This window comes from Ranitomeya imitator, chromosome 3 (assembly GCF_032444005.1).
Source record: "Ranitomeya imitator isolate aRanImi1 chromosome 3, aRanImi1.pri, whole genome shotgun sequence".
NCBI classification, from domain to species: Eukaryota; Metazoa; Chordata; class Amphibia; order Anura; family Dendrobatidae; genus Ranitomeya; species Ranitomeya imitator.
Window position 1 is genome coordinate 788,315,411 of NC_091284.1, and position 24,530 is coordinate 788,339,940.

A 24,530-nucleotide genomic window follows, 5' to 3' on the forward strand; every position below is an offset into this window, starting at 1 on the left:
AGAAATAATGTTTATTAAAAAAATCCCTGTACGGAAATGCCGATTATTATGACGCTGATCTTAGGCACCGCCTCCTTCGATTTTCAATGTTCTGATTAGCTGGTGACTATGTCAATCATTCTAGTGACGTCGGCCGGCCTCTGCTTCCCTCTGGTGGTCAGTGGTGTGTACTGCGGCTTGTGTATCATTGTGACCCGGATTAGCACACACACACAGCTGTTGCCCGGAAGAGAGATGGCGGCGGGTGTATTCAGCTCCAGGACGGTGAGATGTTTTTTTTTTTCTTTTGCAGTGTCTAGAGAACTACAGGTCTCAGCATGACTGTGCTGCAGGCTGCATGGTCGTCGGAAGAGGTTGTGAAGGATGATATGAGCCCAGCTCAGTCCTGCGCGGGGAGGGGGCTGGGTTTTATACACCAGGTGCAATGGGGCTGCATAAAAAACCCTGAATTTAATGATTAACCCTTCATGTTTGTGCTTTTGTCCCCCGTGATGTGAAGCAGCTGCATCTGTCGCTCCTGTATACCCTCCACATATGGACCGCGGGGGTCCGGCGGCTCCTCTAGGGGCTGCATCATATCTTCTTGCATATAATCTTTCTCGCTTTTTTTGTGTTTTTTTTCAGCCTCACAGTCCGTTATCGGGAACGTACAAAGGACTCGGCAGTAAAGATGCGGCCTCCTCCACGTCTTACTATTCCTACCCCAGAGGGAACCTGAGCGTCACCTCCGACCTCCAGCGTCCCCCCAGCAGAGCGCCCCCCGCGTATCCCGAGAGCAACAGCAAAGGTGATGGCGAGACTGCAGACAGACTGGTAGAACGGCAGCGGGGGTCTCGATAACGGGAAAATCCCCGACTGCGCCCCTCCTGTCCGGGGTGTAAGTCTGGTATATCACGTCTCGGAGACATCCCCTGCGTGTTCAGTACCGCTCCCCCCCTGTGCTTCTGAATGATTGACAGTTCAGACCGAACTGCGCGCTCCCCCTGCTGTCCTGTGAAGGCGCTTGTCCTCTGCAGCCTCGGAGGAGCGATCTCGCCAGCTTCAGAGCGGCGCATGCAATCTCCGTATTCTGCGCTCAGGAAACCGGCCACCTCTTTATAGTTTGCAGTGGTGGTTGGTAAATCGGCTAACGACAATGTCGAGAAATCTCCTTTAAGTGCTCTTTAAGATGAACCGTGATAATCGACCCAATGTCAGATCGCAAGGGCTCCCGACCGCCGAGTACATTTCCATTATGTGTCACGCTCTGGTCAGGAGATGTGTGGCCCGTCCGTGCTTTGCGCCCTGACATCAGACCGATTATCCCTGACCTCAGAATGAGCCTTAACGCACCTCAGCAGCACCTATGTTTAAGGATAAAATGTTGCGAGCCTGCTCCTCAGCGATCTACCGCTGCCCTCACTAGCGTCACGCCGGGATGCAGCAAAGTTGTGCGCACTGGTCTACATGGCCAAAAGCGCAGCGGGAAATTGCATCTCGGGCAAATACCGAATTGCATTCAAAGCAATGTAAATCTAACCCTGGTGACGTAGCATGAACTGCACTGAAAAGCGATTACCCAACAAGCAATTGTCCATTTGAAACCATACAGATCCATCCCCCTGGTGGTGGTGGTGGTGGCAACTGCATTCAAAGCGACTGCCCATTAACAAGGCGTGTTCAGATAGTGATGATCGTACGGTCACAGTCAGTCTCGGGACCCCCCACAGTGAATTAAAGGAGTATCCCTTTTGGAATAAGCTATCATTTATCCACTGGATAGGTGATAAGGGGTCCCCAACTGACAGCCAGAACCAGCCCATGCTCAGCCGCTGCTCCATCCATCTAGATTGGGGGTCCCCAACTGACAGCCAGAACCGGCCCATGCTCAGCCGCTGCTCCATCCATCTAGATTGGGGGTCCCCGACTGACAGCCAGAACCTGCCCATGCTCAGCCAATGCTCTATCCATCCAGATTGAGGTCCCTGACTGACAGCCAGAACCGGCCCATGCTCAGCCAATGCTCCATCCATCTAGATTGGGGGTCCCCGACTGACAGCCAGAACCGGCCCATGCTCAGCCAATGCTCCATCCATCTAGATTGGGGGTCCCTGACTGACAGCCAGAACCGGCCCATGCTTAGCCGCTGCTCCATCCATCCATCCGGCACCGCTCGGCCAGCATTCAGAGATGAGCGCCACGTCTGCACCCGGGGGAATGTTGCCCATCCCGCTGACCGAATCCCTAACGATGGTGCCCGCGTCCTGGCAGTTATAGTCAGACGTGATGTCATCATGCCCAATGCAGACGTCGACGGCTCTGGACCACCCCTTTAACTGACCACCGGTGTCACTGAAGTGTAATTGTGGCACAAAAAGGTTCTGCAACTCTAATATCCTTCCTCACCAAGATCTCTGCTTGCTCTTTCCTCCACTTTTACTTCTCTGCTTCCTTGACTGATCACGTGCGGTTTTCAGTGGCGTTTTTGGCACACCCGGAGGTCTCGGTAGTCAGATCCTGACCTGATGGGACACTTTATGGTGTTCACAGTGGATTATTGCCATAAATCGGATCCTGTAGCCGTGTAACATCGGATCGCTGCTCCTCCATGACCGCAGCCGTATAAATAATTTCACAGCTCGGTCACTGATAGCGCGGCATTAAATATTCACAGCATCGTCCTCCTAACATCTGCTGGAAACACACGTGTGCCGCCAAAGGGACCAGCGTCTTAAAGAAACACTACACCGCATGTCGTTTACTTCTCCGGTCACATCTAAAGCGGAAGCAAAAATTCAGTTGTTTATTTGCCTTCTACAGACAAATTAAAAGGCACCTGTCATGTCAGGATAAGGAGTCGTGTGCGTACGGGAGGAATAACGGCTGCCATGATGTCGCCCGTACACGGCACTCACACGAGGGATTCCTGCTCAGGAGCAGCATGGATGACACTATACAGCAGGACTGAGCAGTGTAGCTGTGAATCCAGCTCTAGGATTTACTAGAAAGCAGCAGCTCCCGTCTGTGCGTCTCCTCCATCCTATAATAGAATTCATTAGACGGCTGTAATCTGATCCCTCAGTGATCTGACCACTTCTTCTTTACTTACTAAATTCTCCCATCTATGATTTGCAGCCATCATCTCGGCTTTGAAAAACCTTCAAGAAAAGATTCGTCAGCTGGAGCTAGAGAGGATAAAAGCCGAGGATAACATCAAGCTCCTGTCCAGGGAATCGAAGGACTACAAGCATCAGCTGGAAACACAGAGCCGGTCTACGGATCACATCCGAGATGATGTCTGCAGGCAGAACAGAGGTAATGACTCTGCCGACACAATATTCTCTGTGCAGAACAACTTTATACTGATTTTTAGTATTTCTTCTCATTACTAATTAACCCTTTCCCGTTGTTTCTTGCGTAGATCTCTCCCGGCAGCTGTCGGCGGCAGAATGTCGGTGCAGCCTCCTAGAGAAGCAGCTGGAATATATGAAGAAAATGGTGCAAAATGCACAAACCGAGAGGAACTCAGTCCTGGCAAAACAGGTACCTGGAAGTAGGGGCACAAATCACGGGGACGGCACTAGCCAGCGAGGGGCTGATGGGTGGGTGACCCAAAATGTAGACCCCCGTCACACGATGTACCATCATGTTCTAAAAAGGGAATATACCCCTTTTAATTAATCTTTTGAAGGCTTTTTTGTAATTTTTTGTAATGTATAACCTTTCGGTTGCTTTTTATATCGGTTGTATTTTTTTTTATTTGTGTGATATAAAATGGCCAAACTTTTCTTTTTTTTAATATGATCAGGTATCTCTGGAGGGAGACAAAGCTCTTGAAAAATCAAACCTACAAGCCAAGCTGGAAAAGCTGGACACGCTGGAAAAAGAATACTTAAAGCTGACCACCATGCAGGTGCTGGCCGAGGTCAGTGACTACAGAGGGGCCTATAGCGCAGGCGGACCGGGGGAGGGGAATAGGAGAAAACACAAAGGGGCAGATCACAAATAAGGCCGAGCTCCGTTCTCTGGATCGGTCACAGCGGCTGGATGCCATAAGATTGGTGAAGACTGTAGGATTGGTGCGTGTTACGAGGATGGAACTCCGAAAAGCCCGATCGCAGTGGAGCGGAGGTGGTGCGATACCTGCTACCGATCCTTTTATTCTCTATGGGACTGCCAGGAAAACGCCAAGACCTGTTGTTTTTTTTTGAGCAAGCCCCGTATAGGACAAATTGAATGGTGGTGCATGAGTGCTGCCCCTGTATATGATACAAGCTCGGGAACTGTGCCTCTGCGTCGGCTATGGGCTCAGAAACCGGGCCTCTGCATCAGGTACGGGCTTGGAAACCGGGCCTCTGCATCAGGTACGGGCTCGGAAACCGGGCCTCTGCATCAGGTACGGGCTCGGAAACCGGGCCTCTGCATCAGGTACGGGCTCGGAAACCGGGCCTCTGCATCAGGTACGGGCTCGGAAACCGGGCCTCTGCATCAGGTACGGGCTTGGGAACCGGGCCTCTGCATCAGGTACGGGCTCGGGAACAGGGCCTCTGCATCGGGTACGGGCTCGGGAACTGGGCCCCTGTGTCGGGTACGGGCTCGGGAACAGGGCCCCTGCGTCGGGTATGGGCTCGGGAACTGGGCCTCTGCATCAGGTACGGGCTCGGGAACAGGGCCTCTGCATCGGGTATGGGCTCGGAAACCGGGCCTCTGCATCAGGTACGGGCTCGGGAACTGGGCCTCTGCATCGGGTATGGGCTCGGGAAAAGGGCCTCTGCATCGGGTACGGGCTCGGGAACTGGGCCTCTGCATCGGGTACGGGCTCGGGAACAGGGCCCCTGCGTCTGGTACGGGCTCGGGAACTGGGCCTCTGCATCGGGTACGGGCTCGGGAACTGGGCCTCTGCATCGGGTACGGGCTCGGGAACTGGGCCTCTGCATCGGGTACGGGCTCGGGAACTGGGCCTCTGCATCGGGTATGGGCTTGGAAACCGGGCCTCTGCGTTGGGTACAGGCTTGGGAACTGGGCCCCTGTGTTGGATAGTTTTTTTGGGGGGTTGCTACAACATCGAAGAAAAATGTAATAAAAAATGATCCCTTTTAGAGCTGGAGAAAGATTCCATCAAATATTTACTTGTATTTATTTTTCTTTTTAAGAATAAAATCCGTGATATTGAGCAAAAGCTGCGAGAAGAGGAACATCAGCGGAAACTGGTCCAGGAGAAAGCGGCTCAGGTACGCGGGTGATGGTGTGCACGATTTATGAAGAGGCCGTCCAGCAGTGGTCCACATAATAGGTTCCATCTTGTGCCAAGTTCTCGGCTGGTGCTGACTCCGTGCCACTTCTTGTCTCACAGCTGCAGACGGGTCTAGAGACAAATCGTATTTTGCTCAAGTCTTTAACTCCTCCGACAAAGCAGGTGAACGTGAAGCGTCAAACGTCACACGTCGACAAGGTGATAACCGAGCCTCTTATTCATCTAGGGGACGGGCGTGGAGAACCATGAGTGGCACATTGGAAGGGCAGCTAAAAATTAGAGAAAAATCAAGTATGTAAGCACTTTGATCGAAGCTTCTGAGCGCAGCTGTGGCCATAGTGTAGTGGCTGCTGCCGGGTACTGCAGGACGGCTCTGTGATGCACCACGAACGGACTGCTGAGCGAGGCTCTGGTTCAAGTGTTTACATGCGGCTGCAAAAACGGCTGAACAGTGGGGGGCACCAGCTGTCAGACTTCTCGTATTGATGACCAGGGCTGTGGAGACGGGAAGGTAAATCTTTGACTCTGACTCCACAGCACTGGTCACTACTGAGCATGTACATAAAATGCAGCACAGATTCATCTCATCTATGGCTCCACAGCACTGGTCACTACTGAGCATGTACATAAAATGCAGCACAGATTCATCTCATCTATGACTCCACAGCACTGGTCACTACTGAGCATGTACATAGCGTCCAGCACAGATTCATCTCATCTATGACTCCACAGCACTGGTCACTACTGAGCATGTACATAATGTGCAGCACAGATTCATCTCACCTATGACTCCACAGCACTGGTCACTACTGAGCATGTGCATAAAGTGCAGCACAGATTCATCTCAACTATGACTCCACAGCACTGGCCACTACTGAGCATGTGCATAAAGTGCAGCACAGATTCATCTCAACTATGGCTCCACAGCACTGGTCACTACTGAGCATGTACATAAAGTGCAGCACAGATTCATCTCATCTATGACTCCACAGCACTGGTCACTACTGAGCATGTACATAAAGTGCAGCACAGATTCATCTCATCTATGACTCCACAGCACTGGTCACTACTGAGCATGTACATAGCGTCCAGCACAGATTCATCTCATCTATGACTCCACAGCACTGGTCACTACTGAGCATGTACATAATGTGCAGCACAGATTCATCTCACCTATGACTCCACAGCACTGGTCACTACTGAGCATGTGCATAAAGTGCAGCACAGATTCATCTCAACTATGACTCCACAGCACTGGCCACTACTGAGCATGTGCATAAAGTGCAGCACAGATTCATCTCAACTATGACTCCACAGCACTGGCCACTACTGAGCATGTGCATAAAGTGCAGCACAGATTCATCTCAACTATGACTCCACAGCACTGATTACTACTGAGCATGTACATAAAGTGCAGCACAGATTCATCTCAACTATGACTCCACAGCACTGGTCACTACTGAGCATGTGCATAAAGTGCAGCACAGATTCATCTCAACTATGACTCCACAGCACTGATTACTACTGAGCATGTACATAAAGTGCAGCACAGATTCATCTCAACTATGACTCCACAGCACTGGTCACTACTGAGCATGTGCATAAAGTGCAGCACAGATTCATCTCAACTATGACTCCACAGCACTGGTCACTAGGGTTGAGCGACCTTGACTTTTTTAGGGTCGAGCCGGGTTTCGCGAAACCCGACTATCTCAAAAGTCGAGTGAAATCGGCCGATTATGGCGAAAAGTCGAGGATCGACCGAAACACGAAGCCCAATGCAAAGCCAATGGGGATTTTTTTTTTTTTTTTCTCTCTCTCTCTCCCTCTCCCTCTCCCTCTCTCCCTCCCTCCCTCTCTCTCTCCCCCTCTCTCTCCCCCTCTCCCCCCTCCGTCCGTCCCTGAACTGAAAAGCTGGTGTTACACAGTGCAAATCGCTACAGCGCACAAGCGACAACATGGCGATAGGCGTCCACGCCCCTAAGACCTGTGTCATCACTGCCCACGCCCCTTCATTGGCTGAAAAAAATGGCGCCAAGCGCGTCATACGAAACGCGACTTTGGCGCGAAAGTCGCATACCGCATGGCCAACCCCACACAGGGATCGGGTCGGGTTTCATGAAACCCGACTTTGCTAAAAGTCGGCGACTTTTGAAAATGAACGATCCGTTTCGCTCAACCCTACTGGTCACTACTGAGCCTGTACATAAAGTGCAGCACAGATTCATCTCAACTATGACTCCACAGCACTGGTCACTACGGAGCATGTACATAAAGTGCAGCACAGATTCATCTCACCTAAAAGCAGAGATCCTGAGATCAGGAAGAGAACAGACATTTATAGGACATTTCATAACTTTCCCAAATTATTCAGAAAAAATATTCAGCCCATCCTGCACTGAACTACTGTACACAATGTATTATATAATTTAGGAATCGGTCTATTTTTTAATGACTCCACCAAAATGGACACGGACACTGACTTCACAGTCCTGTTGATGACCACGCACACGCACACACACGCCTCATTATATGAAGCTGCTCATTCCCCGCTCGTATATACTCTCTGGACAGTAGGTCATCGGGGAGCTCATGTGTCAGGGACAAGTCCAATAGTCCAGAACATCCGGTAATTTAGACCCTATTAGGCCCAGTTATTCTTTGGTGAAATATTTTCTCTTTATTTCAGAAGGGTGATCATCAGTGCTGCAGCCACACACAGCCTCACTACAGGCTAAGCCTGGGAGACGTGCCTTTTGTTGCTGGGAAGGTGAGCAATATGGTGGACAAATCAATAATATCAGTCTGCACAGTCCCCCCCGGCTGTACTAACCCATATGATGATGACTGTACCTGGAGCTAGACCCCAAGATCGAGGCGATCATTGCTGTCTGTGCTTGGAACCTTATTGTCGCCCTCCAGTGGTGAATTGTGGAACTTGCACATGGGATATATTTGCATGCAGTTTTGCATGAATATGAATAGTTTTGCTTATGTTGTTTTTTTTTTTTTCAGTCTACTGCTCCTAGTCACTCTGTACGAGCCAACGTGCAACACGTCCTCCACCTGATGAAGCAGCACAATAAAGTCTTCTGCAATGAGCGGGTGGTGAGCGATCAGGCTTTAGAGTGGAAAGGAGGCGACGTCCGGTGGACCGATCATGTGGCGACATCGTCCTCATCTTATCGGGAGCTCTCTGAGGTCCTACTCATGCTGGAAGATGAATTTGGGCAGATGAGCTTGTGAGTATTGATGGCAGCAGACTGTGCCGAGGAAGGAGGAGTTGAGATTGCACACAAGGGGGGTGGGATTGCACACAAGGGGGTGGGGTTGCACACAAGGGGGGTGGGGTTGCACACAAGGGGGGTGGGGTTGCACACAAGGGGGGTGGGATTGCACACAAGGGAGGTGGTGTTGCACACAAGGGGGGGTGGTGTTGCACACAAGCGGGGGTGGTGTTGCACACAAGGGGGGGTGGGGTTGCACACAAGGGGGGTGGGGTTGCACACAAGGGGGGTGGGGTTGCACACAAGGGGGGTGGGATTGCACACAAGGGGGTGGGGTTGCACACAAGGGGGGTGGGGTTGCACACAAGGGGGGTGGGATTGCACACAAGGGAGGTGGTGTTGCACACAAGGGGGGGTGGTGTTGCACACAAGCGGGGGTGGTGTTGCACACAAGGGGGGGTGGGGTTGCACACAAGGGGGGTGGGGTTGCACACAAGGGGGTGGTGTTGCACACAAGGGGGGTGGGATTGCACACAAGGGGGTGGAGTTGCACACAAGGGGGGTGGGGTTGCACACAAGGGGGGTGGGATTGCACACAAGGGAGGTGGTGTTGCACACAAGGGGGGGTGGTGTTGCACACAAGGGGGGGTGGTGTTGCACACAAGGGGGGGTGGTGTTGCACACAAGGGGGGGTGGGGTTGCACACAAGGGGGGTGGGGTTGCACACAAGGGGGTGGGGTTGCACACAAGGGGGTGGGGTTGCACACAAGGGGGGTGGGGTTGCACACAAGGGGGTGGGGTTACACACAAGGGGGGGGGTTAGCCACAAGGGGGGTGGGGTTACACACAAGGGAGGCGTGGGAAAGTTTTCATTAACGCTCTGGTGAACATTATTGGCAGCATTGATTTGCGTATTGTAAGAAAGCCAAATTTCTCATGAAATAAGCGCCAACTGTGTATCATTATAATAGCATGTCCCTATCCATTGTCTAAAAAGTCTCCCGGTCCCCATAGTATTGCACTTGTCTCCAGGTTTCCTTGTCACCCTGAAGCTGTAGAGTTCAGGTCTGAAGACCCACGGCCAGTCCATAATCGTAACGTAAAACCTGCCTGTGTGAAATGAGCCTTAGACTGCTTGTGCTTGGTGATCATAGCATGTCTGGTCTGCTAATACAAATCTCTTGTCTTTATCATTGTGAACAGGGAATAAAACCGACCTTTTTACTCATCAAACCAGTCATAAACCAAGTAAAGGGAATGTGTCTCATGATAATGAGACTTCTAAAAAGTCTGATCAGGAAAATAGCCCCAGTGGCCACGATGAAAATTGCAAGATTTTTATTTCTTTTTTTAAATTGACAATTTTATTTTTATTTTTTGTAACTATGTTTAAAGGCAGCCGGTCACCCCAAATTTACTTCAAACTAACCACATCTCCTTGTCTCCTCTGCCATCACTTCAGTGCAATAGAGCACTCATAAATCGCTCTCTCCTCGCTGCTGACATCGCTACACTCAAGAGATTTGTGTGCTCTTTTCTGAACAGGGACAGAGATCAAATAATTTTGATTTATAGTCAGCATGGTCTCTGCAAAATTAGAGCTGTCAATCAGTGTAGAAGGGGGGCAGCCATAATGTAAATACTGGGTGGAACAGTTCGTCAACACATTTATCAATGCCAAGTTGGCATCTGCCTCTAACAGCAGCGACTAGAGCCACCTCTGATCACTGCTTGTACCAGCACTGCTTGCCATTGCCACTGGTTGCCATTGCGGTCCTCCTGTGACGCGCTGCTTTATGGCAGAATGTAATGTCTACTACACGCTGCGATATTTCAGTTTATAGCACGAGCGATCCAACGATCGCAGGTTCATGTCTAAAAGGGACTAAAAAATATACAATGGACAAAAAAAGTTGAAATCGCCGCTTTCCCCCTCCCCCGTTCAAAAAAAAAAAAAAAAATGAAGAAAATGCGAAATCTGTAATGAAACCCAATCGCAAAAATGATTTTTCGCTCCAAGTACATGCATTTGAAACCATGAAAAGTAGGAAGGTGCCAATAATGGGGACCACGACTGTACAGGAGAAGGAGATGCCGGCCAGTGGATTCTGGTGATGGAGATGTGATCTGGGATTTCTCTCTTCTAGTGATCACCAGGAGCTGGTGAAGCAGATGAATGAAGCCCATTCTCAGCGTCTTAAAGAAGATCTCGAGGAAGAACTGGACGTTCTGGTGAGGAGAATGGAGGCAAAAGCCGATCAGATCACCAAAGTACGCAAGCACCAAGCCACGGTGAGTCACGTGTTGGCCTAGCCGCTGAAAGGGAAGTCACATAAATTATATTTTTTAATATTTAAAAGGTGATTTTTTTTTTTGGTTCTTTTTATAATCTGTTTTTATTTTCTGGTTGTAGATTCGTATTTTTTTTTTAATTTTCCATACATAATTACGGGGGCGGCCATATTGCCCGAGTTGCTGCTGCTGTTAGAGTTGTAGGACATAGCGTGCGGCAGTCATAGGAAGTAAGCATGCGCTGACTGTGCAGAGGTCACTGAGCGGAGAGTGGGAGGAGGTGATCTGTGATATCGCCTGTCGGGAGTAGATCTGATCTCTGAGTATATACCGTAGATTAATTCTGAGTTATCCATACACAGTCCGATTATCATTTTAGTCCTGCCTCTGATGATAATGAGACTGCTGAGAAGTGATCGCTACAGAACGGGAAGTGTCAGCTTATTGTGAAGCTCTACGTGAAAACTGCAAGAGTTCAAGAATTATAATATATTATCAGAATTTTATACTTTTACTCTTTTTTTTTTTTTTTTATTATACAGATTTTTTTTAATAATATAGTCATATTTAATTTAATTTAAAAAAAAGTAACTTTTTAATTTTAATTGACCATGGGTCATTTTTTTATTATACAAAAATGCATTTGCAAAATTAAAGGGACTATCGCTTCACACACGCCCTTTGATACGGGACAAGTCCATAAATTGCTGATCTTCCTCCCTATATGACCCTCTTGGAAACGTGGAAGTTTTGCCTGTAGCCACCGGTCGGATTTCATCTCTTCTTCTTTCTCTGCACACAGCTTGCGAAATTACTGAAGGAGACAAAGCTGAAAAAGAAAAACTCTTATGAATCTTCCAAACCCGTTCGGAGCGTAAAATACCAGCAGGCGACTAAACGAGACCCCAACAGAGTGAGTCCGGGGGAGAAGAGCAGGAAGAGTCTGCAGTTACTGCGAGAGATGCAGACGCTGCAGGGCTCGCTGCAGAGGGACGACGTGCACTGGGAATGACGTGCGCCCCCCGCGCTGCCGACCTCTGGGGGATACAGAGACTGGGGCTACGAAGCAGCGTCTGTTCCCCATGATCTTAGGAATAAAGTGATCGTCTTCCAGATCTCCTGCAGGTGGCGCTCTTCTTAAATGCATTGTATTCTTACATATACAGGAAGCTCGTGGGATCCTTAAAGGGGTTGTCCATTACCATCATATTAATGACACACCCATATGAGGGTCTGACACCTGGCATCCTAACTGATCAGCTGTCGCTTGCTCCAGCAGGTATAGCCACACAGAACGTAGCTGAAACGCGTAGCGGCCATTGCTGGGTACCGCAGAACAGATCCTGTCGGATAGGTCATAAGTATAATGTGACCGGACAACCCCTTTAATAAGGCGGTGAAGCCTTTGGATTTAATTAGAGACTGTCGGAAGTATTTCGCCACCTCCATCCTAGAAGCGGGTGAGGGGTCATGTCAGGAGTTGTAGTTTGGAAAACCAAAAGGATTATCTAGGATTAGAACAACTTGAATGCAGTCTTCCTAAAGAGAAAAAAAACAAAACAAACAGCGCCACGTCGGTCCGCAGGATGACTGAGGTATTGCAGTTTAGTACACAAGTCATGGAGAGAGACGGCACTATGAATATAAGAAAGCAGACATGTTCTTCTAATGCTGATTAATGTGTCTACGTACTGATCCTGCCTGAAGAAGACTGACCGGACAAACCACGGGCAGCAGTGATTATTGCAGCCAGGTATGTTTTACTCTGAATTACTGCCGCTTTTTGGGAAAAACAGACTTAGAAAATCTGACCAAAGACTTGTGCGTCTTGGAAGGAGTAGTCCAAGAAAGGTCCCCGACTACTTCTTCCCCAGACTGACAGGTGTGTCTGTGTGTATCTGGGGAGACACCAGTCAGATGGCGACCTGCTTATCAAAGTACGCTTTCTCTTAAACTCCACAGAGATTCAGAGTAAAACATAAATGGCTGCAATAAGGCCTCCAGTGTCCGATTACTGCTGCCCGTGGTTTGTGCAGTATGAATTTCCCGTAATGCTGTTTGGCTCCTGAGGAAGTGGCGAAACGCTGACAGCTACAAGTGCAGCAACAGCTGGAAAGCTTAGGCCTCATTCAGCTATACTTCCCTCTCTGCATCAGTGTGCTGTTTTACATTTTCCTCCTTTTTTCATCCTCCTATCCATTCCCTATGAAGCGCCGTGGCTCCTTTTTTTTTAAGCATCTCGTTACAAGGGAGTCCTGAGGAAGGTGGCGAAACTCTGACAAATAAAAGGGCAGCGACAGCTGGAAAGCTTAGGCCTAATTCAGAAGTCGTTCCCCCTCTCCAGCAATGTGCTGATTTAGAGTTTTGGTCTGCATTTCCGTTTTTCTCAAATACAAAATTCCCCGATCTTCTAGCCATTACACTGTAAAAACCAGCAGCACCCACAGATTTTTTATTTTTAGCTCCATTGATTTGAATGAGCGCGTTTGATCCAAAATTGACTTTTTTTTGTGGACGCGTGAACAATCCCATTATCGGGAAGGCCGAGGATGCGTCAGTCTCGTCCCCGCAGGGCGGTTTTATGTGCTCATCCACATGGGCGGCACTATATTGAGCCTGTTGTATAGATTGTGTAAATGCTCCTCCTCGGGGATTTTGTGGGGCGTCTCGCAGAATGTCTCTTTTTTTTTTTGCACTGATAATTTATACATTTTTTTTGCATTATAGAGCATTTTACCTGCAGTCAATCACCCATTAATAGACATCCTCGTATCAGTTTTTGGGAAAGATGGATGACTAAGTAGCATGGTGATCACTGCAGGAGCGCTCACCCAGCTTTCCTGCAGTCCAGAAAGACAGATTCACCCTTTTTGTAATGGCCAGTGTACAGTCTGGCAAAGTTTGGTGTTCACTTCAGGGAGGTTATCATCACGGTCCTTGTCTATAACTGCTCGGCTTGTGACCGCTGCAGCCAGTCAGTAAACAAAGTACTCATGTGACATGTTACTACCACTCAGCGATGGGCGCCATGACGCCAGCAGCTGGCACACTTCTGCTGCAGCCAATCCATGTGGCACCACTGGCATCATGGCTGCCAAGCTGGATTCACCCACCTTTCCCAGAATGGAGGATGAGTGAAATGCTGCAATTTCATGGCAGATTGTATATATATATATATGTTATTATACATCAGTTTTTGTTTTTTTTCAGTGGGGGGATTTTTGCAGCAAATTCATCAAAACGGTGCACAATGTTTGGTGAAATTAGTGCAAATGCAGTGATGCTTTTTCTTTTTTACCCTTTTTTTGTTTTTTTTGTTTTTTTGTTTATTCAGGTGAAATGTCGCACAAGCCATTCGGCTTTAAAGTGTTCTAGCTTTTTAGTCTTTAATTGCACACAAAAAAAAATAAATAAAAATTTCTACTCCAATAAGGTACTGGAGGATAATTGCTCAAAAGTTTTGCGATATTTGGAAAAGTCAAAAAAGGATGAATTGGCCGAAAACTTAGATATGTTGAAAACCAAGACTAAAAAGGCCATGATGAACTTGGCACAAACAGAAAAGTGACTAAAATCCGTCCTTCTACTATCCCCTCCCCCCAAAACAGACCCGGTTGTAAGATTTTGCGCTTACCTGTTTTTCGGACCCCTGATGTCTTTCAAGTTCCACCCGTATTTAACAGAGGAAACTAAGACTCTGCTGGACGACTCTGGTGGCTGCTTATCTGCAGTTAGAACGAAGGATTGGACATGTTGAAATGGTTCTACCCGATCCTTCCTTTCTCCGACATCTAGGGGAGAATGGGGACACTCCTGTGCACAATATGTGGCTACTAGTTTGTTTGTTAAGGTACCATCACACTAAGCGACGCTGCAGCGATACCGACAACGATGTCGATCGCTGCAGCGTCGCTGTTTGGTCGCTGGAGAGCTGTCACACAGACAGCTCTCCAGCGACCAACGATCCCGAGGTCCCCGGTAACCAGGGTAAACATCGGGTTACTAAGCGCAGGGCCGCGCTTAGTAACCCGATGGTTACCAGCGTAAACGTTAAAAAAACAAACACTACATACTTACCTACCGCTGTCTGTCCTCCGGCGCTGTGCTTTCCTCTGCACTGTTAGCGCCGGTCAGCCGGAAAGCAGAGCACAGCGGTGACGTCACCGCTGTGCTTTCCGGCTGGCCGGCGCTGACACAGGATGCAGGAGGAGTGCAGAGAAGCAGAGCGCCGGGGACAGACAGCGGAAGGTAAGTATGTAGTGTTTGTTTTTTTAACGTTTACGCTGGTAACCAGGGTAAACATCGGGTTACTAAGCGCGGCCCTGCGCTTAGTAACCCGATGTTTACCCTGGTTACCAGTGAAGACATCGCTGGATCGGCGTCACACACGCCGATCCAGCGATGTCAGCGGGAGATCCAGCGACGAAATAAAGTTCTGGACTTTCCTCAGCAACCAACGATCTCCCAGCAGGGGCCTGATCGTTGGTCGCTGTCACACATAACGATTTCCTTAACGATATCGTTGCTACGTCACAAAAAGCAACAACATCGTTATGTGTGACGGTACCTTTAGGCAATCCCTCCATGTGTTGTGGCTGTCGAACAGCCGTGAGACATGCAGCCGCGGGGACTCGGACATATTAGTCGAGCGCACCGAAGTCACTCTGTTCGCACCCGAGCATGGCGGATAACACCTTATCCCAGGACGTTCGCTTATCACCGCTGGCTACCAAATCCCCCCAAAATTAGCGGATTTAGGCAACCTTAATCTATCTGTGGCCTCCTTCCCAACTGATGGTAAGAAAAACTGTAGGGGCATATTGGTAAGTGCCCTCCAGTGATCAGCTGATCGTAGTGGTCCCGATGCTGAGAACCTCCATCCCCCAGTGATTATCTAGAAAGAGGCGTGCAGCATAGACTCCCTAGAACAGGGGTCCCCAACTCCAGTCCTCAAGGCCCACCAACAGGTCATGTTTTCATGATTTCCTTAGTCTTGCCCAGGTAATAATTGCATCACCTGTGCAATGCAAAGGAAATCCTGAAAACATGACCTGTTGGTGGGCCTTGAGGACTGGAGTTGGGGACCCCTGCCCTAGAAGACCCTGCAGTTTCCACACAGTAAGCAACACAGATTTTGTAAAAGCAGTTTGCACCTATTAAACCGTGTAGAAGGACCCCTTTAGGAACGGGATCAGATGAGTGTACTGAATGGTTCGTTTAGGGACCCCAATGCCCGGACTGATCATGGGTGTCCCAGCTTCATACGCGTCTATGAGGCTGTACTCTCCGGTCTGAAGACCCTCAGTCATTCCAGGCATTGCTGACTATATACAGCACGTGAAATATGACCGCTGGCCTTCACGGATTTTTGAGTTGGAAAAAAAAATCTTCCATGTTTTGCTGTGTTCCTAATATAAATATCTGTCACTTACTAATGTGCGTGTATTACTGAAGATATCCCGAACTTCTGATATTCGTGCAGTGCGGGAGCTCTTATTTCTAGGAGAGTGTTTCCTACATCCACGGGTCATCAGTGGCTGACTGCTGGATTTTCTTACTCAGCCTGCCCCCTCTCTGTCTTGGCTGGGTCATAGAACGAGGCTGGCTAAGCTATTAAAATGAGCTAGCCTCCGTCATGTGAGCAAGTGCCAACGCACGGAGTACACCGCAGTCCCAGCACCTCCAGCTTTGGTCCTTTCATCTTAAAACAAAATATATGGGGAATCATATTATTTTATAGTCTGGACACATCTGAAAGATTTTTATTTTTTTTAACTGAGATATAATAAACACTAAGATCATACGAAGCATAAAGTTACAGATTTGTTAAAAATGTAATTTTACTGCTGGATATTTAAAATGGAATTATGTAAACTTTCTGGAATTTTCTAGTCATCATTTTCATGATGTTTGCTTTCACTGAATGTAAACTTTTTTATTTTTTTTTAAATTTTCATATTCCAAGGCTGGAACAGTCTTGGTGCTTTCTTCTTTCATCATCATCATCATCATCCCTGATGTAAGGTTCTCAGGATTAAGAATTCTACTTTGATGTGTCTGTATAACGCACTTTTCTTTTTTTCTTCCTGACATCCGATTCTATGTAATGTGTTCTGGCTTGCACTATGTAAATAAACCAATGTATGGATGAATGGTACATGCATAATATGCTGCTGTCCACTTAATCTTTCCTCCCTGACTATAAACTCCAAGTAGATCAGGCCAAGGGTGAAGTGTTTAGTGTCCATGTTGGTGCTTCATGGCAGTCATACCAGGGACCTGCAAATTTATTTGGCTGGTGTTTGAATTTCCACGTCCTGGGCCCTCTCCATAATATTCCAACCGCACACACTGCCCTTCTCCATAATAATCCCCCCCACATAACCACGCTGCCCCTCTCCATAATATTCCCACCGCACACTGCCCTTCTCCATAATATTCCCACCGCCCCTCCATAATATTCCCACTGCACACACACTGCCCCTCTCCATAATATTCCCACCGCACACTGCCTCTCTCCATAATATTCCCACCGCACACACACTTCCCCTCTCCATAATATTCCCACCGCACACACACTGCCCCTCTCCATAATATTCCCATTACACGATGCCCTGCTCCATATTCCCACCGCACACTGCCCCTCTCCATAATCTTCCCACCGCACACTGCCCCTCTCCATAATCTTCCCACCGCACACACTGCCCCTCTCCATATTCCCACTGCACACATACTGCCCCTCTCCATAATATTCCCACTGCACACACTGCCCTTCTCCATATTTCCACCGCGCACTCTGTCCCTCGCCATAATATTCCCACCGCGCACTCTGTCCCTCTCCATATTCCCACCGCGCACACTGCCCCTCTCCAAAATATTCCCACCGCGCACACTGCCCCTCTCCATAATATTCCCACGACGCACACTGCCCCTCTTCATAATAATCCCACTGCACACACACTGCCCCTCTCCATAATATTCCCACCTCACACACTGCCCTTCTCCATAATATTCCCCCCCACATAACCACACTGCCCCTCTCCATAATATTCCCACCACACACTGCCCTTCTCCATAATATTCCCACTGCACACACACTGCCCCTCTCCATAATATTCCCACTGCACACTGCCCCTCTCCATAATATTCCCACTGCACACACTGCCCCTCTCCATAATATTCCCACCGCACACACTTCCCCTCTCCATAATATTCCCACCGCACACACACTGCCTCTCCATAATATTCCCACTACACGATGCCCTGCTCCATATTCCCACCGCACACTGCCCCTCTCCATAATATTCCCACCGCACACACTGCCCCTCTCCATAATAATCCCACCACACACTGCCCTTCTCCATAATATTCCCACCGCACACTGCCCCTCTCCATAATATTCCCACCACACACACTGCCCCTCTCCATATTCCCACTGCACACATACTGCCCCTCTCCATAATATTCCCACCACATACACTGTCCCTCCATAATATTCCCACCGCACTCAATGCCCCTCTCCATGATATTCCACCCTACACAATGCCCGCTCTATATTCCCACCGCACATACTGCCCCTCTCCATGATATTCCACCCTACACACTGCCCCACTCCATATGCCCGCAGCACACACACTGCCCCTCTCCATATTCCCACCGCGCACACACTGCCCCTCTCCATAATATTCCCCCACACACACTACCCCTCCATAATTCCCCCACACTCACTGTCCCTCTCCATAATATTACACACACACTACCCCTCTCTATATTTCCCTCTCCATAACATTCCCCTCTCCATTTTATTCCCCACTCACGCACTGCCCCTTACTGAAGTCACAAGACCCCGTGATGTCATAAAACCTGTCCACAAGGCCTCATGCGCTGTAAAATACCTTCCTCATTGAATACAGTTGTGGTCAGTGATAATTGCATGGTGTACTTACCATTCAGAGATACCAATAAAGTGTTTAGTAAGACTGCTTGCATATACATACAGTCATGGTCGAAAGTGTTGGCACCCTTGAAGTTTTTCCTGGAAATGAAGCATTTCTTCCAGAAAATTATTACAATTACATATTGGTTATACATGTTTATTTCTTTTGTGTGTGATTTGACCATAATTTAACTCAAAACGGGATGCACTAAAGTGTTGGCACTCTCAACTTTATATCTAGTTGCACACATTTTAAGATAAATGCCTGCAATCAATCGCTTCCGATAACCACCAACAAGCTCCTTACACCTCGCAGCTGGAATTTTGACCACTCTTGTTTTCTAAACTGCTCCAGGTCGCTCATATGTGAAGGCGTCTTCTCCTAACTGCAATTTTAACATCTCTCCACAGACGTTTAATGGGATTTAGATCCAGACTCATTGCTGTCACTAAGACACTTAAGAACTTGCTTAAGAACTCTCGAGCGCTTTGTTTCCATCCATTTCTGGTGCTTCTTGAAATATATTGGGGTTCATTGTCCTGCTGGAAGAACCATGACCTAGGACACAAAATCAACTTTCTGACTATGGGCACTTCATTGTGACCCAACATCCTTTGATAATCATCAGATTTCATGATGCCTTGAACACACTCAAAGCACCCAGTGCCAGGAAAACAACCGCAAACATCTTTGAACCTCCACCATATTTGACTGTAGGTACTGTGATCTTTTCTTTGTAGGCCTCATTCTCTTAGCCTTCATTGGGGGACACAGACACCATGGGTAATATGCTGACACTAAGAATACATGCAAGTGCAGACAGCTGTATTATCGTTCCAAGTGCAATCCGACAAAAACATTGGATCGCACCTGGACCAATGTTATACTATGGGGCCGTGCATTTTTTTTTTGCAATGTAGCCCTTGGACCAAAAAACGTTGTGTACCCCTGATCTATACAATTAATATATTTCACGGTGTTGTGAATTCTATAAAGAGAAATCCTAATGATCAGCTAATAAAAAAAAACCCCTTATATACAAAAAAGGATTGGTAAAAGCAAACACCCCGTTTAATTAAAACCTTAACGCTGGGTCAGGTTAAAAATAACGAACGCAAATTGCAGTCAGACGGTAGTTTATTAAGGCTTCATCATCTCAAAAATCTACAATTGTAAGAAACACATTTCCTTATAAACGCCAGGTAAAACAGTTGAGTAACGTAGTAACAACCTCTAGAATATTACAGTAAAATCAGTGCAAAAACCTGCAATTAACCATTTGCATAGTGTTACTTAAATTCCTTAATAAATAAAGGTCATCTACGTGCAGACAGACCCGTTCACATGAGGGCGTTACGGGAACATCGTAGTATAGCGGCTGTAACCTGCCTAATGCTGATGGTCGGCTCACCCCAAAGTGTGATACATGCAGATCTGCAATATATGTTATAGGGGTTGTCCACTTATCATTTAAAAATTTTTTAACTTAAGTACATATACTTGGGGAATTTTTTTTTTGCATGTTCTTGTCATAAAAAATGCATCACGTTTTGCTTTTACAGGCTCTTGACTTCCTTGATGTGACCTTTGTGTCATAAATCGCTTCAGAAGAGCTCAGAAAATAACAGATAAGAGAGTTATAAACTCCCATTGTCAGAACGAGCTCACTGATAGATTCTCAGTCAACCCAGCAGTAACAGAAATTATAAAAGGCAAACTGTGCAAAATTAGTAATGAAATCGAATTGCGGAAATAATTTTTAGCCAAAAATACATGCATTCAAGAGATGAAAATTGTTGCCGAAAGTCAATGACGTGTCAGGAATTGCAGAACTAATAAGACGCTGTGGATATAATGGAAGCAAGAAGAGTATCACCCAAACAAAACGGTTTGCAGCACCCTGGACCAGCAGCCACGTCGGTAGTTAATGGTCGCCAAACACGAGCCCTGCAAACCGCCTATCAGGATCCCCGATGCCTCCACTGATCAGCTGCCCTGGTGTGACGCCATACCAAAATGATGACGCCATGCCAGTCCTAGTAATCAGAGGAGGAGACTGGGATGCCGGCAGGTTAGGAGGAAGCAGCCATAGACTACCGACATGGCTCCTGCACTCAGCGGGTGACTTTCACACCACACGGGCACCAAGCTTATTTCCACTTCTACGTACCTAAACGTGCACAGCAGGAAATAATATCCATATAGAAAATCAAGCCGTGGGGAATGTGGTGTGACCGTGCCCTCAGGATGTCAGATCTCCCACCAATCAGCAATTTGGGGTGCAATCTCCAGCATAGATTCATGTGGTCCGTGCGCATTCCTGTCCGTTTCTTTCATGCGTTGTTATGGCCGCCCTGATATAAATGGGTCTGTCCCTTTAATGCTTTTTTTAGTCATTAAATATGACACTCGTCTCGATAATGCCCTGCTGAGGGGAGCGCTCCCAATTTTTAAGGCACTTTTTAGTGATTCGGTCAATATAAGTGATTGGGAGTAAATGAGAGGAGCCATTATGGCACAGTCTGGGGTCGCACAGTTCTGTGAATATATCTTCATGACCAGTGACCGTTCAACCCTGCACCAACAAAGTGGCATGTAAAAGTTTGGGCACCCCTGGTTAAAACTCAAGATGACACATTTCCTTTGTATTTCAGGTAAAGTATTAGAGCTTGTAAATGCTTTTTGTAGTCAGACAGGAAGTTTTCAATTCTTGTTTGAGGGATTTTCATCCTTTCTTCCTTGGAAACTTCTTCCAGTTCTGTGAGATTCCTGGGTCGTCTTGCATGCACTGCTATTTTGAGGTCAATGATGTTCAGGTCAATGGACTGTGAGGGCCATTGTGAAACCTTCAGCTTGCACCTTTTGAGGTCGTCTATTGTGGATTTTGATGTGTGTTTAGGATCATTATCCATTTGTGGAAGCCATCCTCTTTTCAACTTCAGCTTTTTTTTTATAGATGGGTCATGTTTCGATCGAGAATTTGCTGACATTTCATTGAATCCATTCTTCCTTTTACCTGTGAAATGTTCCCTGTGCCATTGGCTGCAACACAACCCCAAAGCATGATTGATCCACCCCCATGCTTCATGGTTGGTGAGATGTTCTTTTCCTGAATTTCTGTGCCCTTTTCTCCGCACATACCTTGCCTTGTGGCCAAAGATTTCTATTTTACCCTCATCGGTCTACAGGACGTGTTTCCAAAATGCATCAGACCTGTTTAGATGTTCTTTTGCATAAATATGAAGCTGAATTTTATGGTGAGGATGCAGGAGAGGCTTTCTTCTGATGACTCTTCCATGAAAGCCATATTTGTCCAGGTGTCTCTGAACAGTAGAACAATGTACCACAGCTCCAGAGTCTGCTAAATCTTTTTGAAGGTCTTTTGCAGTCAAGCGGGGTGGGGCGGGGGGTGGTTCTGATTTGCCTTTCTAACAATCCTACAAGCAGCTGTCGCTGAAATTTTGCTTGGTCTTCTAGATCTTATCTTGATCTCCACTGTTCCTGTTAAGGTACCTTCACACTGAACAACTTTACAACGAGAACGACAACGATCCGTGACGTTGCAGCATCCTGGATAGCGATCTCGTTGTGTTTGACACGCAGCAGCGATCAGGATCCTGCTGTGACATCGCTGGTCGGAGCTGAAAGTCTGGAACTTTATTTGGTCGTCAGGTCGGCGTGATTTGTCATGTTTGACAGCAAAAGCAACGATGCCTGCAATGTTTCTTCATAGAGGGAACAACCAGCAAGAACGATAAGTACGTCACTGGATCGCTCCTGCATCGCTCTGGAGCTGCTGTGTTTGACGTCTCCTAGCGACCTAAACAGCGACGCTGCAGCAATCGGCTCGTTGTCTATATCGCTGCAGCATCGCTAAATGTGACAGTACCTTTAACTGCCATTTCTTAAATACATTTCGAATTGAGGAAAAGGCAACTTGAAAACACTTTGCTATCTTATTAAACCCATTTCCTGCTTTGTGGGCCTCCACCATTTTCAGATTACCAGGCAGCTGCATAGAAGAATCCTCGGCTGCTGTTTTTTGGCACAAGGTTAGAAGAGGTTGGGTTATTAAAAAGCTGGGGAATTTGCATCACCTCGCCTTTCCTATCGATGATACTACACAAGCCTAACAGGCTAAACCTTGGTCAAAATTATCTGAGTACACAAATCTTCAAGGGTGTCCACACTTTTGCATCAACTCATTTTCCTTTCCTGTAATTTTTAAAATGTAAAAGAGGAAAAAATATATATATTTTCCCCCTAAAATACAAAGGAAATGTGTCATCTTTAACTTTAGGCCTTTTAGAGATTATTTCATCTAAAACTTGCTTAACTGTTCACAATAACAGTAATTTTGACCAGGGGTGCCCATACTTTTACATGGCACTGTATGTTGTGCACACAGATGGTGGATTAATGAGGGCACCCCGGAAATCCAATGATCATTATCAGACATCATTTCGGCTCTGCTCGCTGCACATTTGGAGTCTACGATCGATCGGCATCTATGGCAGTAAAAGCCATTTAAGGCATCATTCAACTGTCTGAGGACAAATTAGTGTCTTTTGGGCTCCGTTGGGGGAGGGGAATAGAAGTCAGTATAACTTATTTTTTATACAAGTAGAAAAATATCCTTTTTTTATACAGCCGTTTTTTTTTGTTTTTTTTTTGGTACAATGGCATCCTATTAGCGCTGTATATGAACATATGCCTATTAGAATACAATTCAACCCAAAGTCAGGAGCTCGTTATAATGTGAGCTCCAATTGTGGCCAGAATGGAGCCGTATCTGGATGCAGATACCGGCTGAAGAGATAAAAACTGACTGATTTAAAGGGGTTATAGGAGACGGAAAAAGAAAGGATCAGCTTATTTTCTTATTTTCACATGGCGCAATACTGGAGCCGGCCATTAGACAAACGGGGGCGCTTTTTTCTGAAGAAAAGCAGATGCCATTTCCAATATCATATGAGCCCTTTAAAAGGTGCAGTCGTGTCGCAGGCAGCTTTTACCGCGCCGTGTGAACCCACTGATCAGACTGGTGTCGGTTTAGTAGATGCAGAGTGAGTAACGCCATCGTCTCCGAGATGCAGTAGTCAGGACACAATAAATAATGTAAGGCAGCAGCAGTCACAGATTATGTCACTACGTGGGTTAGAGAGCCGTGGCTGGGAGGTTCCCTGACGTGAGACCTCCCCCGCGGCTGTACATTACCATAAATAAGTGTTATATGAGAACCGGATCTTTGGCTATTATGTGTTAGTGTAGTTATTACACTTATATAAGGCACAAAGGGGCTTCTCCGGCTACGGAGTGTAAACACGGTGTCGAAAGGGCGGAACGTGGCACAGGCGAAACCACTATGTAGAGACCCTGTGAGTCACGCCGCGCCCCTCAGACCCTGCACGATGAGTCTGCTAATAACCTTCTGGGTCTACTGCTCCCATTTTGCAGAGTTTCAGTGTTATTACCATCTCCATTAATGAATATTGTTGGATAGGGCAAGCACTTTTGCAATTTACGGCTTCTTAAAATTTTCAGCCATTCTTGAGATGTTAACACTTTTCATTTCAGTTGTTTACAAACAGACCACCGAGGCACCGACCACCGATGCATACTACTCCAGCAATCCTGGTCAGCTTTAAAACAAGTACTTACAGGCTCAATAGAAAAGAGCGTGTAAGCGATGCGCATCTTCTGCTGGCTAACAGCAGTGGTCGGTCTCCGAGACAACAAGCTGTAAACAAAATATAAGTGTTAATATCTCAAGAATGGCTGAAAATGTTAATACATAATCGATTGCAAAAGAGCTTGGTTTTACAAGCGCTATCCGACAAT

At 47.2% G+C, this 24,530-nt stretch overlaps 1 protein-coding gene across 1 annotated transcript; it reads left to right on the forward strand.

Moving 5' to 3' along the window:
- Nucleotides 1-135: 135 nt before the first annotated feature.
- CEP57 (centrosomal protein 57) lies at nucleotides 136-11,867 on the forward strand. Its single transcript, XM_069759179.1, has 11 exons — nucleotides 136-264; nucleotides 625-787; nucleotides 3,115-3,294; nucleotides 3,401-3,522; nucleotides 3,788-3,904; nucleotides 5,133-5,210; nucleotides 5,333-5,431; nucleotides 7,923-8,003; nucleotides 8,249-8,475; nucleotides 10,608-10,752; nucleotides 11,555-11,867. The coding sequence occupies exons 1-11, from the start codon at nucleotides 235-237 to the stop codon at nucleotides 11,762-11,764; spliced, it is 1,452 nt and encodes a 483-aa protein (XP_069615280.1). The 5' UTR covers nucleotides 136-234; the 3' UTR covers nucleotides 11,765-11,867.
- The last annotated feature ends 12,663 nt before the right edge of the window (nucleotides 11,868-24,530 follow it).